General features: G+C 39.0%; 1 protein-coding gene across 5 annotated transcripts in view; it reads right to left on the bottom strand.

Moving 5' to 3' along the window:
* CDC14A (cell division cycle 14A) overlaps positions 1-16,113 on the bottom strand; it is a 155,620-nt gene that overhangs the window by 97,151 nt on the left and 42,356 nt on the right. For 4 of the 5 annotated variants that reach the window (XR_009219745.1, XM_058538637.1, XM_058538638.1 and 1 more), the window contains exon 5: positions 331-410. The exons of the other annotated variant lie outside the window; for it this stretch is intronic. Coding sequence is in view for 3 of the 4 variants with exons in the window: in XM_058538637.1 (XP_058394620.1) it covers positions 331-410 (80 nt within the window). In the remaining variant the exon portion in view is untranslated. The remainder of the gene's footprint in view (positions 1-330; positions 411-16,113) is intronic. 5 annotated transcript variants of the gene reach the window in all.

Genomic DNA, 16,113 nt, shown 5'->3' with positions numbered 1-16,113 from the left:
TCAATCAATGTTCATGAAATGAAAGAAAGAATGGATGAATCAATGATGTAGATTATTATCACGAATCAGGCACTCAGTGCTTAAACTGTCAAGATCTAGAAAGGATTCAAGGAAAAAATTAATTCCTAAAAGGAGAAAGCTATTGTATTCTTACTAGATAGGGAGGAAAAAAACTCTTCAAAAAGGAAGTAATAACAACTACCATCTCAGTTCATTCCATATAACATAATGGTCACAGCCTTGAGACAATTGAAAAACACAATAATCCAACTCTAACGTAGCGAGCGGTCCAGCAAAGGGCTACAGCCCAAGTCTCAGAAGCAGTTATACCTGAATGGAAGATAGGGGGGGTTTGAGCCAGATAGGAGTGCTCTGTAGGCTTCTTCTGGTGTCTTCTTTAAATAGATTACCTAAGACAGAGAAATAGCAACATTTAGAACACCACCAAAGAATGACACAAAACTAATTTAATTACTCACCAAGTTTGCATGTCGCTTCTTCCACTTTGAGGGTCAACTGTCATGGTGATAATGTTGATCTTTAGACAGTAACCCAGCTGCCCGAATTTCCTTTTCAGCTCGAAACTGAGCAGCAGCCTGTGGCTTAGGGTTGGGGGACAGCTTAGGGACAGAGGGCAGACCCATAAAGAGGCCATCCTGGGCTGCTTACGAGGCACACTGCACACGTACAATGGCAGGGTTTCCCCTCCGGAAGGAGAACAATTGTACCTCCATTGTTGTACTGTGTGCTCACCAAAGACCAACACAAGCCTCCCTGTCCTTCACAGAACATCTGCCCTGAGGTAATTCAGTGCCAGGTGAATTCTGCAAGACATCTCAGGGCGAGCGCAATACCCATGGGAGGTCTGCTGAGGGCTCCATCTGCCCTGAGGAAAGCCCACGTTGCTCTCTAACCACTCGATAAAATCACAAGGAAATGAGTGGAAATGCCTGCAGGTGAGGGTGGTGGAAAACACACTGGCTTGGCTCTTGCTGTGTCCAGCATGATAAGCTAATCTTTTTTGTTTTCTTTTGTTTTGTTTTGTTTTTTTGTTTCGTGTGAGGAAGATCAGTCCTGAGCTAACATCCATGCCAATCCTCCTCTTTTTGCTGAGGAAGACCTGCCCTGAGCGACCATCTATTGCCAATCCTCCTCCTGTTTTCTTCCCTTTTTCTCCCCAGTAGATAGCTGTACGTCATAGTTGCACATCCTTCTAGTTGCTGTATGTGGGACGCGGCCTCAGCATGGCCAGAGAAGCGGTGCGATGGTGCGCACTCAGGATCCGAACCCCGGCCGCCAGCAGCGGAGCGCGCGCACTTAACCAATAAGCCACGAGGCCGGCCCCATGATAAGCTAATCTTAAACAAAGAAATAAACAAAAAAGAGCTCTTAACACAAGTAAACAACTTCCATTGAATTAACTTATTGACTATACTATATGTGCCAGGCGCTGTATCAGGTACTGGCACCTCTCTTAATAGAATTTACATTCTTGTGGGCCAAAGACAATAATTAACAAAAATAAATACAGTCTAAGATAAGTGCTGAAAAGGAAATAAACAGGGTCCTGGAAAGAGAATAGAAAGGCTGCTTGAGGTAGGGTAGCCACAGAGGGGTGTCTGGGAGACTTGTAGGGTAAGATGTGCACCAGGAGAGCCATGAGAAGAGCTAAGGGAAAGAAGAAGGGCTTTCCAGGCAGTAGGAATAACAAGGGCTGGTCTTTGCTCAGGAAAGAGCTTGGTGAGCTGCACAGAGAGGAGATGGGCGTCACTGGAGCAGGGGAGGGAGGGAGAGCCAAGTAGTGGCCAGATTGTGAAGAGCAATACAAACCACGAGGAGAGTTTGGTTTTATTCTATGTGCAATATAATATTCTAATTCTGAGCCAAGGGCATTCGTCCTTTTCCTCTATAGTTTGAATCGAATTTGATTCCTAAACCCTCTCTACCTAGAATTAGTGGCATTATTTCCTTAATCTGTCCCAACATCAAAACAGTATGCATTTCAATGACAAGAATCTTTGACAGAGTCTCAGTTCTTAAAAAGTAGGGTCTTCCTCTCTACTTACAATGTTTCTGTGAGCTTTAAACTATTCCACTAGCAATATATTACATGTATTTAATTATTAAGAATTTCAGGACTAGAAAACACCTCAATGCTAAATTCTCTAAAAAAGAAAACTAAAATACATATATAAAAGATTCTTCTAACTTTAATAAGAAAGTCTCATATTCATTTGACAAGTAAACATGAAGGTCTGATAAAGCACACACCAACCAGAGCGAACTGAATATGAAACAAAAACAGCACAGAAAATGAAACCACTGTGAAAGAATGATCTAGACATGAGGCACTAATTCTACAAATGAAGAATCACGACTCTAGTTGCAGCTCAGATAATTACAAAAATCCATTTAAACCAACCCTAGCTTGAAAGACCATCGACAGTAACCAATATTAAAACAGGATTTTGTTGTACGCTAATGGGTAGGTTATATAATATAAACAGAGTTGGTTATAATGCAGTGATTTCTCAAGCCTAAAAATGCAGCAGTATTTGAAAGTTGACTATGGCTGCTAAAAGGGAAAGCTGCTTGCAGAAAGCTTCTGTGTTTAGATTAGATAATTAAAGCTTATACAACAAACTTTGAAAAGCAAAACTACATTTCCCTCCTCAGGAGCAATTACATTAATTCCCTTTAATGCTGAGGCAGTCATTCTGCAGGAGGGAGGCAAGAGCCCACATGAAATACTTCTTTAGGCTGGCTACCCCACAGAGTTTTGCTACTCATCTTACCTGCATGACTTAGCACACATGACCCATGTTCTCACACTGTAAGATGAGACTCTTTGTTTTTATTTTTATCCCAGCGCTAAATTATTAATAAGCGCAAAGTGAAACCCAACAGAAGCTATCTAAATTCCAGGAAGATTCCAGGAGCAGGTAAATGCAATGACCCTTTACAACCTCATGATAGGTACGGGGAGAGTGGTAAAATGTTGTAATAAATGAGTGTGTTACTGAATGCATGCACGCTATGGTCATGAAAATACCAAATTCCATTTTTCTAGGAGAAAATATGTCATGAATTCTTATGCTAGATCTTCTTGGATATCTCTCCTTTTAAAAAGAGAAGAGATAGAGAGAGAAAACTAGGCCTGATTAAAGCTCAGAAGGAAAACAACATTTATTTACTGTTGAGGAATCTAAAGCTCAGAAAGGTAAAGAACTTTGCAAACTCGCATTGCTGCTCTGTGAAGGAGTTAGTCCGCCCTAATTCCATACGTCACATCTGCTTAAAAATATAAATGCAGGCAACAGAAGCACAAATCTGGAAAAAAAGACTCCTACTCTTTCAAATTCCTAAATGCCATTACACTTGACTTTTAAAATTAGGTGACTTCAAACTGTTAACAGTAGTTGTATCTGAGAAATAGGGCTGGGGGAGGATTACACGGAGGAAGGGGTACTTTCCACTTTATATTTTATACTTTCCCCACATTTCTTGTATTTGCAAAGACGTGTGTTAATTTGTTTCTTAAATGCGGAGTAACTAAATCAGTTAGGAAATGTTAAATGTGTACTCTTTCTAAAAATAAAATCTATATTTAATTAATACTCAAAAATTTGTTACCAGTTATTCTAATATCTCTAAAAATATTTTCTAAATAAAATTAATTTCAAAGCATCTTCTAAAAATCCTCATTTTCCTTTTCTGCTTCTTAGAAAAGAAAAATACGATATCTACTCTTCTCACTAGATATTAGTATATATAAACCCTAATCACAAGAATCTTCCCAAACTTTTGATTGATAAAATTTAACAAAGCCCTTTGCATAGTGCTTGGTGTACCATACCAATTTATCCCTGGAATAGTGAGTACATGCATTACTTTTATAAAATTGCTCTATTCTTGCCAGGAAGTCCTAGAAACCTTCTCAACAGAATAGCCTTGACATACACTTTCTTATTTTTAACTGACTAGGAGTCAACTAAAGTGATTTTTTTCTGCTGAATTAACTTTGATGCCAGATACCAAAGACCCAAATAACTTTCTCAATTTCCTTAATAAAAGATTCTTAAACAGCCAGCTTTCTAACTTATATATATAAGACCAATAGCTATGAGGTTTTAATTTAACAACATAATTAAAATTACAGTACTACAAGTTAGCATAATACATATTGTTTACCAATATGCCAATGTTTCCCAAACTTCAATTAATTATGCATCAACTTTCCCACTTCTGCCACCACATGTAGCACCATGTACTACCATTTCTCTTTAAATAGACATACCCTTTTAACTTAAATCAACTCATTCTAAAGTGTTTTATATCTTTGCTACCAATGGAAAACCAGTATCACTTGCCATAGAGTCTATACCTAAATGAATATTGAAATGCATAACTTGTAAAATTTAAAAATGCTTATGCACACCACTTACGGAGAAACAATGTAACAAATATCAAGTTTGGTCTCACTTTATAGAATAACAGCAGACCAACCTGGTAAGTTACATAAAACCCTCTTAGAATTAATCTGCAAATACTTCTAAATTATTTCCTTAAACTAAATCCTATGGTCATTAAATCCTTAAAGCCAGTCAAAAAATAATATGTGTGAATTTCAGATGCATTTTGGTATTTACAACTATATTACTCTACTCAGATAATTCAATCTCTCTGATACACAAGGGGTAATTCTTAAAACAACAAATGGCTTAATATAGAAGTCTTAACCAGACTCTGAGTCACGAATTTGCTAATGGTCCTCCCCTGGGGACATCTGCCTCAGATCTTACTATGTTTTTAGCTTTATTTTTAGGTGCTATTATTTCCCCAAAAAAGGCTTACTGCAAAGAGCAACGCCCCCTCCCACACACACACACACACGCACACACACATCTCTAATATATTTAAAAATGAAACCTGTGCCCCTATGTTATTTATACCTATATTTTGTGATCTGGAAAGTGGAAATACTCTTGAGGATTTGGTCTGGCCATCTGAGAGAGTACTCTTCAATTTTGGCAGTTAATTTCCTGTTATTTGTTTAATATTTTACTTGTTTATAACAGAGGAAACAAATGCTGAGAACAGCCTTTCCTAGTCAGGTACTACCACCGGCACACTGACATGATAGCTGTGAAATCAGCATTCCAATCATTTCTGAGTCAATTAAATGTCTTCAAAACAGAAGTTTCCATAACAGATGTTACAACTTGACAACAATCTAGAAGCACAAAGATTTACCAAGTATAGAAGATTTACACCAAAAGGGAGAGACTCTCTTTAAAAGTTTCAGACAACTAGGTTTAGCGTATGTACGGAGTGCTAAATGTGGACATTATAAAGATGTGCTCTGGGTTCCAGTCCAAATATCACCTAAAATTATCACACTTGCAAGACAGCAGTTGAGGATGGGGATGGGCAGAGGTTAAAAAAAAAAAAAAAAGTTTCTTTCCCTGGTAAAGTTAACCTGCATAGAGCACTAGCTTGGTGTGAAACCACTGCTCCCTAATTGGCTTCTCCCATCATCCCCCTTTCCCATCCGGGGTTCCTCCCAGTCAGGCAGACTCAAAATTTCAAGTCATCTTTGGCTGACCTCTCCTTCACTGTACCCACCCTTATCATATCAATACTCAGACTGATTCTTCCTCCACAGTCTCTTTGAACTATGAGGTGGATCCAGGTTTGAGGGACTGAAACATATCATTTGGGGAGACCAGCAAAAGGATACAAATATTTTTTCTAACTTTACAAAAACACCACTAAGTTCCCTCCAACAGCCTTGAAAGGGGGGCACAAGCAAGCGACGGGCCCTGAATCTTAAGTTTCATTAGCTTCCCAGTGAATCTGCACTTGACCTTTCTTTCATGACTATCATCATCCCCTTATTTCAAACCCTTATCACTGTACCTCATCATTTCCTAAACACTTGACACCTTCTGGCCTCTGAGCTTTTTTCCTGGAATATTCTCCGCACCATCTCTGTCTATTAAAATTCCTCCTATTTCATTAGACCTAACTCAAATATTGACTTCACGATGCCTTTCTTCTTCAGCTCAGAAACTCTTCGCCTTACTCCTTAGGCTCAACTTTGAGTGATAATGACCTTGATAACGATGATAATAATAAATACAAAGAGTTATATAATGCATACTATGTGCCAGGCACTATTCTAAGCACTTTACGTAATTTGGCTCATTAATCCTCACAATCACCCTGAGATAGGTTCCATTAATCCTCATTTCCATTTTACACACGAAACACTGAGAATCAGTTACTCAAGTTCAGGCTGCTAGGGTGCGGTGCAGTCAGGCAGTCTGGCTCCCCATCAGTGCTCCTAACCACTTCCTGATGGGCCCCTCACAGTTCTGTTGTGATTAATTTCCTTTATAATAACATGGAAAGCTCCTTGAGTGCAGTAACCACGTCTTCTCTACCTTTATAAGCCTCACAATGCCTCCTGTCAGATACATGCTCAGTAAATATATGTTTAGTGAATGACTGCATTAAACTTGTAAGGTACTGAGACAGCATCCACCCTAGAGGGTTAATTCAGTTTAATTAATAATTAGTGAATGAGATTTTAAAAATATGTCACCACAACTTCAGTGGTAAGGCTCAGGGGAGCTAGCGAAATTAACTTTCTGAGCCCACCTGTATGAGAGCATCAAAGTAGGTATAGTCAACGCTTCAATGATATGCTAAAAGAGAAAGCAAGAAAGAGATGATTTTAAAAATAAGAGCTCTCACTCAAATGATCTGTATTAGCTTATAGAAACTATTTCAAGAGTCAAGGCATACTACCTGACCCAGACATTCCCTCTCCCACTTCTCCTGTGTCTGTTCCCAAGCTACACTCAGTTACTCTCAACACCTTAAAAAAGGCAGGAAGCAGGAGGCAGAACAGAACACAAGTCACCAAAGATCAAGGTGTATTTACTTAATGCTTACAATTTGCACAAGAACCTGCACACACACGAGGACAGAGGGAAAGTTTGCAACCTCATTACGGAGCTTAAAGTTATTGACAATAAGAGCTCTAAAAGAGCCTAGGGAATGGTCCACAAAGGGATTAGACTCACCCGAGCCTTCTTTGCATCCTGGTAGCATTTAGATGGCCACTTTCTCCCCTTCCTTTGGACCACAGCTCTAAGTCACTTTGGCAAGGCAGCCTTCTTTGCCAATGTGATGAGAGCAGAGCAGTCCCCTGTTTTATGTTCTCAAAGCTCCCAGCCCTTCTCCTTCAAACTCTTACCCCGGTTTGTCATCACATGCTTCTGTGGTTATTTTAGTTTGCCTCTCCATTTACGCTGTAAGTCGGAGAGCAGGATTTCTGTCTCTTCTGTATCTGCAGGACTCAACACTGTGCCTGGTGCATAGCACAGACTCAAAAAATGTTTGACAGTTGCATAAACAAATAATGGAGAGAAAGACAGCATTTTATGCGAGAACAAGCATGACATGGTCACAGAACATGGATCATCAACTAGAGACTAGGTGACAGAGGGTAGTGGTTAGGTAGCCCCAGTCTGCAGCCAAGCTGCCTGGGTTCAAATCCAGGCTCTTTCACTTATGAGCTGTATTACGTTAACTCTCTGTGCTTCCATCTCCTTACCTGCGCAGTGGGGATCATAACTGTAGCTGCCTCATAAGGCTGTTTGTTGGGAAGATTAAATGAATAAATAATATACATAAAGTGCTCAGAATTTTGTCTAGCACATAGCTCTCTTCTATAGCAAGGGACCACAGAAAGGAGATAAACTTTGGTCCCAAAATATATTTTTTCCTCCTTCTCACACCCATATCCTTGTGAATCTGAACCCAAAACTGTTATTATTTCTGACACCTTAGCCCTAAAGCCTGTCTATGCATAGAAACATCAAAACATAAGGTTGTAAACATCGTTCATGATTGTTATACACCAAAACCATAACATACAGACTGTTGTTTAGTACAACCCTCTCATTTTACAGTATAGACATTGATCCTAGTCTCTGTTCTGCCTCTTCAAACAGCCTCCTGTGTCTCCTGGTGACTTAGTATTAACAACCATAAAATAAATGCACTGGCCTCTGTTTCATCAATCTATTGTCAAAATATCAGAAGATTCCTGAGGTGGCCCACATCTCTCTCCAACAAAGTACACAGAACCAGAAGAGAGGTGATGCTGCACTCATTTTTCCTTATGTGAACTTCTGATGAACAAACGAGTAAGATTACCAGGCTGGGTTTGTTTTTAGGAGAGGAACGTGATTACTAGTTACCTGCAAAGAGTGAACCACAGAAGTCCATGGAATGAACATCTATAAAAACACACTATGAGGGGCCAGCCCGGTGGCGTAGTGGTTAAGTTCGTGCGCTCTGCTTTGGCGGCCCGGGCTTTGCAGGTTTGGATCCCGGGCTCGGAACTACACGCCGCTCATCAAGCCATGCTGCGGCAGCATCCCATATATAAAGTAGAGGAAGACTAGCACAGATGTTAGCTCAGCAATCATCTTTCTCAACCAAAAAAGAAGAGGACTAGTAACAGATGTTAGCTCAGGGCCAATCTTCCTCACCAAAAAAAAAAAAAAAAAACCATACTTTGAGGTGAGAAACTGCAAAGAATTGAAACATAAAACTTTCACAATCTCTTTCTTGGCTCCCAACACTTTGCTTCTCAGACTTCTTCAACGTCAGGGCACTTAATTTATAAACTGCTTTTTCCTGAAGACAGCATTAAGTTTTAATTGTCATACACAAGCACAAACAAAATGTCTAATTTTACTATTTTTAGCAACATTTTCTTCTTAATCATATCCTCCCATTATAACCAATGACTGAGAAAACAATATCTGCATTCAACTTTAAAATTAAAAAAAAAAAAAAAGGAAAAAGGCAAACGTTTCTCAAATGCACAACTGATTCTACTTTTGTTCTAACTGTTTATGGAAATAAAAAACTCAGTGTTAAACAATCACTTACAAATTAGATACGTAAGTCTAATTACAACCTAGAAATGCAACTGTATATTTAAAATAACCTTATTTTCTTCAGTGTATTTTAAATCTATTGTACTAAATAGACTGACTAAAACAGAACAAGAACGAATGCATCTTGTCGTCTACAGTCGTTGAGCAGACTGTAAAAGAAGGTAAGTAAGTCATTCTTCCTGTTCTTCAAGTTTTGAGTCTATCATAAATCACGGATTATGAGGCCTGCAAAGTATAAGACAATGCATCTGCTTAACAAATACGGAGGCAACACTAATTACAGAAGTAAGGCAGAGTGTGACGTCGGGCCTCTATCTCTATCCCTTATTTCTGCCCTAAAAATTCTTACTAATCATGTGGCGTCCTTATGAGAACCAGGTCTAGAAACAACTATGCTTTTTGGTTGAGGTGATGTTTGCTCTGAAATACTCTTATGTGACATCTCTTTACATTTTAATTTGAATGTGGGATTTGATATACAGTGAACAAGCAATGGACTCGATTCTATTTACTAGAGAATTAGTTTAGAAGAGAAATACTCTCTCCACCACTCTCATGGGTATAATTACAGCGAAGCCCGTGGGAGCTCTTTGATGGGCAATTTAGAAGAACTGCAGACAACATTAGCCATGTGTGTCTCCCCATCTAATCTGAGGGGAACCAGAACCTTCATAATCAGCCTGAAAAGATGTCCTTCCAGAAATGACAGGTACAGCCAGGACAAATACACGTCTCTTGCTAGCAGCGTCTCAGTAACACTTACAGCCTTCTCTTGTCTGAGGAGAGCTCATGTTCCAAAACAGACATCACTTGTATCTCATTGAACTAGCCCAGTCCCTTATTAAGCAAACCAAGGACACACTAAGCCAATGTTCTCAGCACACACAAGTCTAAAGGGACCCTTTAAAGGAGAAAATATTTGGTCCCAAGAAAACCTGAGTCCCTGGTCTCACACAAGCTGAGTACAGGGCTGCTATGTTACAACATAGAGGTAGACATAACCCTGTATATCATCTATCTTTTACCATGAGAGGCAGTCTCTGTAGAAAACACAAAAAACAGACTCACTCCAGAATATCATCTGAATAACACAAACTCTCAAACGGAATGGTTTCATGTTAAAAACTCCTCTAGCTGAGGTTCACTGCTTACTTCTGAGTAGTATGAGTTGTATTTCATAAAACCTTTCAAATTAAGAAAGAAAAAAAAGTGACAAAAAGTGAGAAGAGCATGTTCTTTAAACCAAGGACTGAATTTGATCAAGCTTAGAAGGCAAAGAACCATAACTTCATGTATGATGAAGATGTAGATGACAGATCCACAATAATAGACCAAGAACCAGTGTTTAAATCCTCTTAACACCTATTACCAAGTATAGAACGTCTTTAACTTGCAAATCAATTATATTCTAAAAGTTTATTTGTAAAGGCTAATATTTAGATCTCTGGAAATAGTTCCCCAAAGATAAAATCTTATGGTTGTTAGTTTCCTAGGCTAGTCCAAAAATGATAATATATTCCACATTATCATTAAAATCATATATCTAAAATAAAATGTAGTAGAAAACATTGTTTTAAAAACTAAAACAAAATAATTAAACTAAATAAGTGTGCTTGCTTTTTAAATTATCTGCCCTCAATGCTAATATTTGAGGAAAGGCTGGATTAGAAAAACATGAGGAAATCAATGAGCATGTTTATAACGACTCTAAAGTAAACCTGGGATTATTTCAAATGTTTTGATTGGTACTTTGTTATATCTAATTCCACTTCAAAATGCACAGCCTTCCTCAACATTTGGCATTAGGATTAGGATGATTTCAAATCTGAGGCAATGGGAGGCAGGGCAAATATGAGAGAGGAAAGATTTTCTTGACGTAAACTTGCCAGGGATGGAACCCAACCAGAGTGCAAGGGCACTAAGACCATAGTGTGGCTTGTTTCCCATGGACTTATGGCAACTTATGGCAGCCTAAGATCTCTTAGGAGGAGGTAGGGAGGGAGACCGGACAAGCCATTGTATCCATTTTAGTAACTAGATTATGCGCCTAAGGACAAAAAATAAATAAATAAAATAAAATAAAGCCTTTTCCAATAGAGTCATCTTGTTCTTTTTCAAATTGAAGAAGTTTGTAGGTGAGATGTTATCCAAATTTCTAAGAGAGAAGCCACACAGCATGAACTAAATCTCGGATCTAGAATCTCATAGTAACTTGTAAGCTACTGTTCTTTAAACTGACTCAAGAATAGAAAACCAACAATGAACACAAACAAGGAACTGGTTGTTCTCTTCCAGTATTTAGAAAGAGCTGTTGCTTGGAGAAAGCAAAGAAACAAGAGCTTTGCTCATCAGTCAGGTGTTTACAGAAAAGATTCTGTGGCAATTTTACTGTGCATTAGCCCCAACTGTTCAAATATATGCCACATGACAGAATTGTCCTTCAAGAATATAATAGAATTAATCACTCTTAAATGTGTATATATTTTTTAAGAAGTCATCATGTTCCCTAACTACTTTTGTTTACTAATTTCACAAAAAGCAGAACTGAAACAAGTGAAGGCAACTTCAACTTAAAGTAAGTAAGTCGAACCAACAGATCTATTGTATACATACCCAATATATATAACACACAGAAAGTCCATCCACCTTCCCTGCAGCTACTGGGAATTTCCCTCCCCTTCTGGCTCACTACTGTAGGTAGACCTCACAACTTTCAGAAAATACCTCCCCTTCACTGCTGGTCAGCGATTTCTCACTCCCATCTTCTGATCAGCAGCAAGACTTGCACTGCAGATTTACTCATAGTAAGGAAAATGAGGAAGAGGAAGAAGAAAGGAAAAGAAGATGAGCAAAGAATTCACCAATTCTACACATAGGTGATTGATTTCCTCATTCAGCAGAGTCAGGTACCAGGCACCATGGATAATATCAAGAACAAGGCAAATATGTTCCTGACCCTATGGAGCATCCCTTGTATGTTACTTCAGATCTTCCAAGCCAGCAGACCCCAACTTAAAATATTCCTCAGAAAAATCTTAAAGCTGTTTACGATATAGATATTCTGACTTCTGCCCCTTGAGATTCTGAGTCACCAGATATGAGAGATCTGGTCCATGAGTATTTTAAATACATAATTATGGTTGAGAACCAATGTCACAAATATTATCCTTACAGAAGTAAGAAGGCTAAATACCTGAATTATATCACAGAACTACAAATATACATTATTTCCTTAGCTTTACGTGATAGTTGATAAAAGAAAAGAGGTCTACATTCTCAATGAAATTCCAAGGGCACAACAACAGGCTTTGCCAATGTCCTTGACAACCCATGTGACAAATCCACCTCTTCATTCATGTGCCTACTTGTAGACACTGAGTTATATTTTAGGAATATAAAAATGAAGATGACAGGGAAGGCAGACGTAAATAGTCAAATAATTATGGCATAGTAGTATAAAAGAAATTTGAAACACAGAGATAACTATATCATGGAGAGCTTTGAGTAGAATTCTAAAGGATGAGTTTAAAAAGTCTTTTTAAGCGCAAATCAGATCATTTCAACTGACAGTCTCCCATGTCGTGGAGAACGAAATCCAAACTCTTCTCCTCACATACAAGTCCTGTCAGAGACCTCAGACTCATCGCCTACATTAGTCTCTTCACCCTCTGTGCTCCAGCCACATAGGCTTTCTCTTGGTTCCTCAGTCATACCCAAGTTCATGCCCACCTTAAAGCCTTTGTACATGCTAACACCTCTGCCTAGAATGTTCTTCCTCTTTATCAACTTAATTGTCATCATCTCAAAGAGGGCTTCTCTGAACTTTAGATGTGAAGCAGCCAGCCAGTCCATAGCATGTCACCACACAGCCATTATCACTGACTGACCTTTCATTTGTTGTCTCCCTCAGTAGAATAGAAGCTCTGTGAGGACAGACATTTTTCTCTCTCGTTCACTGCTATATCCTTAGAGCCTAGAAGAGTATCTGGCACAGCTGCTCAATAATTATTTCTTCAATGACAGAATGAACAAATGAACCAGACAGAGGGAAAGACTATTTCCTATTAAAATGAATACAGAGTTTTCATTAAACACTGAATGCTATGGGAGCCCTCTACTTCCCCCTTTTGACTAGGCTATCAGGAAATTCATTACGAAGTTTCGAGCTTGAGCAAGTCAGAGCCAGTGTCTGTTACTTGTAACCAAAAAACTCCAATTATTAAAATACTGCTATTCTATACGCAAGCCAATTAAGAAAGAAGAAGAGGGAGGAAAGGAAGGAAACAAAGCAACAGGAGAGAAGTGATCAGAAACGCAGGAAAGAGAAAGAAGTGGAAGTATCTGGGGGGAAAAGCAAAGAGGAAGAAGAGGGCTACACAGAGATAGCCGAGGAGTGGTGGATAAGCAACAGGCATCAAGGAAAGCTGAGAGCAAAGTATGAGACAAGAGGTAACTGGTTATTTCACATAAGGTGTTAACTCAGACCGTGGGTGTCTAAATAAACTAAGGGCTGTTGACCAAGAGAAAGGACTGAAAAGTCAACAATACAGACGGTTCTTGTCCCTCCCTGTTCTACCTCCTGTGACAAGTTACTTAATTCCTCTGGGTCTCCTAGCACAGTGAGGAGGAGGAATGGAGAAGGGTGTGGGTGGCCAGGCAGGGCAAGGAGAGATCTACTCTAAGGTCTGTTTCTGTAACTTAGTGAAGAATCACTGTATACAGTGATTTCTTCAGAGGAGAAATTATTCTTTGGATTGCTAGAGTAGACACGGTAAAAGCCAGAGACACCCCCACCCCCACCCCAATCTCATTCTCAAGTCTTGTATTTAACCTGAGGTCTTGGTTAACAAATGTTCCTTTAAAAAAAGTAAAATAGAGTTCATAGAGGGAGTCCAGTGGCCCACATTCTGGGTAGATCCCCCAAATTTTAATTGTAATAGAAGGATCTTAATCAACAAGTTATATCTGACTTCCTCTTCCATGAATTCAGAAGTAAAATATTGTCATCCGTCAGCACATAGATATCAAATTTAATATCTAATATATTTTTTAAACTTTGTGCTAATAATGGCATAGCCCAATGCCAGGATATCCTAAAAGTTGTTGTTGTTTAATTCATACATCTGAACTGGAGACAAGAAAACAAAATGATTTTAGAAACTGTTTTAAAATGTTAACCCCATTTTGTCACTATTTCCATTAATTCACAGATGTGTTTCCAGAAGAAGAATAAAACTTAAAATCTGGGTCCAGGTAAAATACGTGGCTTGCTGCCAAAACTACAACTCACTTGCAGCCCTGAGAATTTTCTCAAAATTTCAGACATTTCTGAAGGGAACATAAATAATTTACCACATTCAAACTAATGGGATTTAAGGCTTCCCCAATTCCAAGACAGACAATACCCTGCAATGTTATTAGGAGAGTCACAGCTTATCCCTAAATTCTTTGTACAGGGTGGGTCCATTCCCATAGGTTCTAACAAGCAGTTGATTTCCAATTGAAGGCATTGCAGCTGAGACCCCAGTGACAGAAGTCAAGGGCAGGACCTGGGGTTAGGGGTGGTGTGATGAAGACCCCGAGCTTGGAGTCCATCTGCATCACTTCCTACATGCTGTTAATACGAGATCAGCCACCAGTGGGAACCTGAATTCTCTCCAGGAATGTTTCCTATCTTGATCATTCCTTTATTCTTAAAACAACAGAAACAGGCACTATGTTAGGCACTGGGGATACAAATATGAGTAACAGTCATCCCCTTACTCAAGGAGCTCATTCTAGAAGGAGAGAGATGGCAAAGCAAGTAATTGCAAGGAGCTCATTCTAGTAGATGATATTACACATAATTAATTGCAAGACAAGGTGAGAAAAGCCATGTTCTGGTCAGATTGTAAGAAATGACAAAATAAACAGCTTGGGGCGGGGGGGGAGAAGTGGGGAGTGGGCAGACAAATTATGGAGAAAACATCACGAAAGGTTTCTCTGAGAAGAAATTATGTTGTTTTTTTTTTTTCATTAACTAAGAAATTTCCCAAAGCAGGTCCCACTAAATGACTCACACACACCCACTAACAGAATTGTAAAGTCTGATTCACATGGAAAGCCTTGTGTGTGTGCTCATTAATTTGAAACTATGAACCACAAATGTTACGCCCCTATTAAATAATTCTCCGAGGTACTGCAACAACTCAATATTTCTTTTAGGTTGAAGTTATGCTGTCCTAGCCCTACTATTTATAGACTTTGATTAACCATGAATTTGCTATCTAACTACAACCTTGGCTTTAGGTTCTCATCATAAAAGCTTGGTTTACCATAATGAAAATTTAAAGGCCCTACAAGCATTTGTCATAGTGGGTGTGAGTGGGGTGGGCACAGGAGAAGCAAGGCAGAGGCAGAGGAGCAATGAAGAAGAGAACTAAGCAAGACTCAGAGACACAGTGACCTAACATGGGAACCTGGTAGGTGACATGGGCGTAGTCCAAGTTTATTACTGTGGTGACCATATTTTGGGTCTTAGGAATAACTCAACACACAGCAACCTCAACAGGAGCTGCAATTAGCTCCTCCTTTATTTAAAATTTCAGAAAGTATACATGAGGGAGCTTTCCATTTATTAATCACTGTCCATAATGGAGAGAAGGCTACTATTTTACTCACTATATCAAATAGAAAAAGATTTCTTGAAATAAAATTTACACAGATTAAAAGTATGCATTCAAAAACTCTTATACATCTCAGGTTAAGATTAGATGTCGTGAGGTGAACAGGGCGTTACATGCCCTCAGCATTAATTTAGAAACTAAACAGGATGAGGCTCTCACATAACAGACCCAGAGGCAGGCTCAGCGCAGGCTCCTCAGGGCCCCCAGCGCTGACCCAGGCACAGGCATCTCTCATTCAAGGTTGTCCCCAAATGAATAAATACATTTTGGCTGCCAGGAAGAAGGGAACGTGTAGGAGAGGAGTTTGAGGGAAACAGTGATTCCAATGAAAGTTCCATAAGATAAGATAAATTGTATTATTTGAGGGCTTAAAGCAAACTCAGCTTTCCTAACAATCAAGTATCAACTGAATCAAAGTCATGTGGGAGCCAGCTGCACATCTTGATATTCAGAGATAAGAGCCTCTG

Source organism: Diceros bicornis, chromosome 4 (genome assembly GCF_020826845.1).
Source record: "Diceros bicornis minor isolate mBicDic1 chromosome 4, mDicBic1.mat.cur, whole genome shotgun sequence".
Taxonomy (NCBI): Eukaryota; Metazoa; Chordata; class Mammalia; order Perissodactyla; family Rhinocerotidae; genus Diceros; species Diceros bicornis.
Note: the sequence above shows the minus strand (reverse complement) of the source record. Positions and strands in the feature narration are given on the sequence as shown.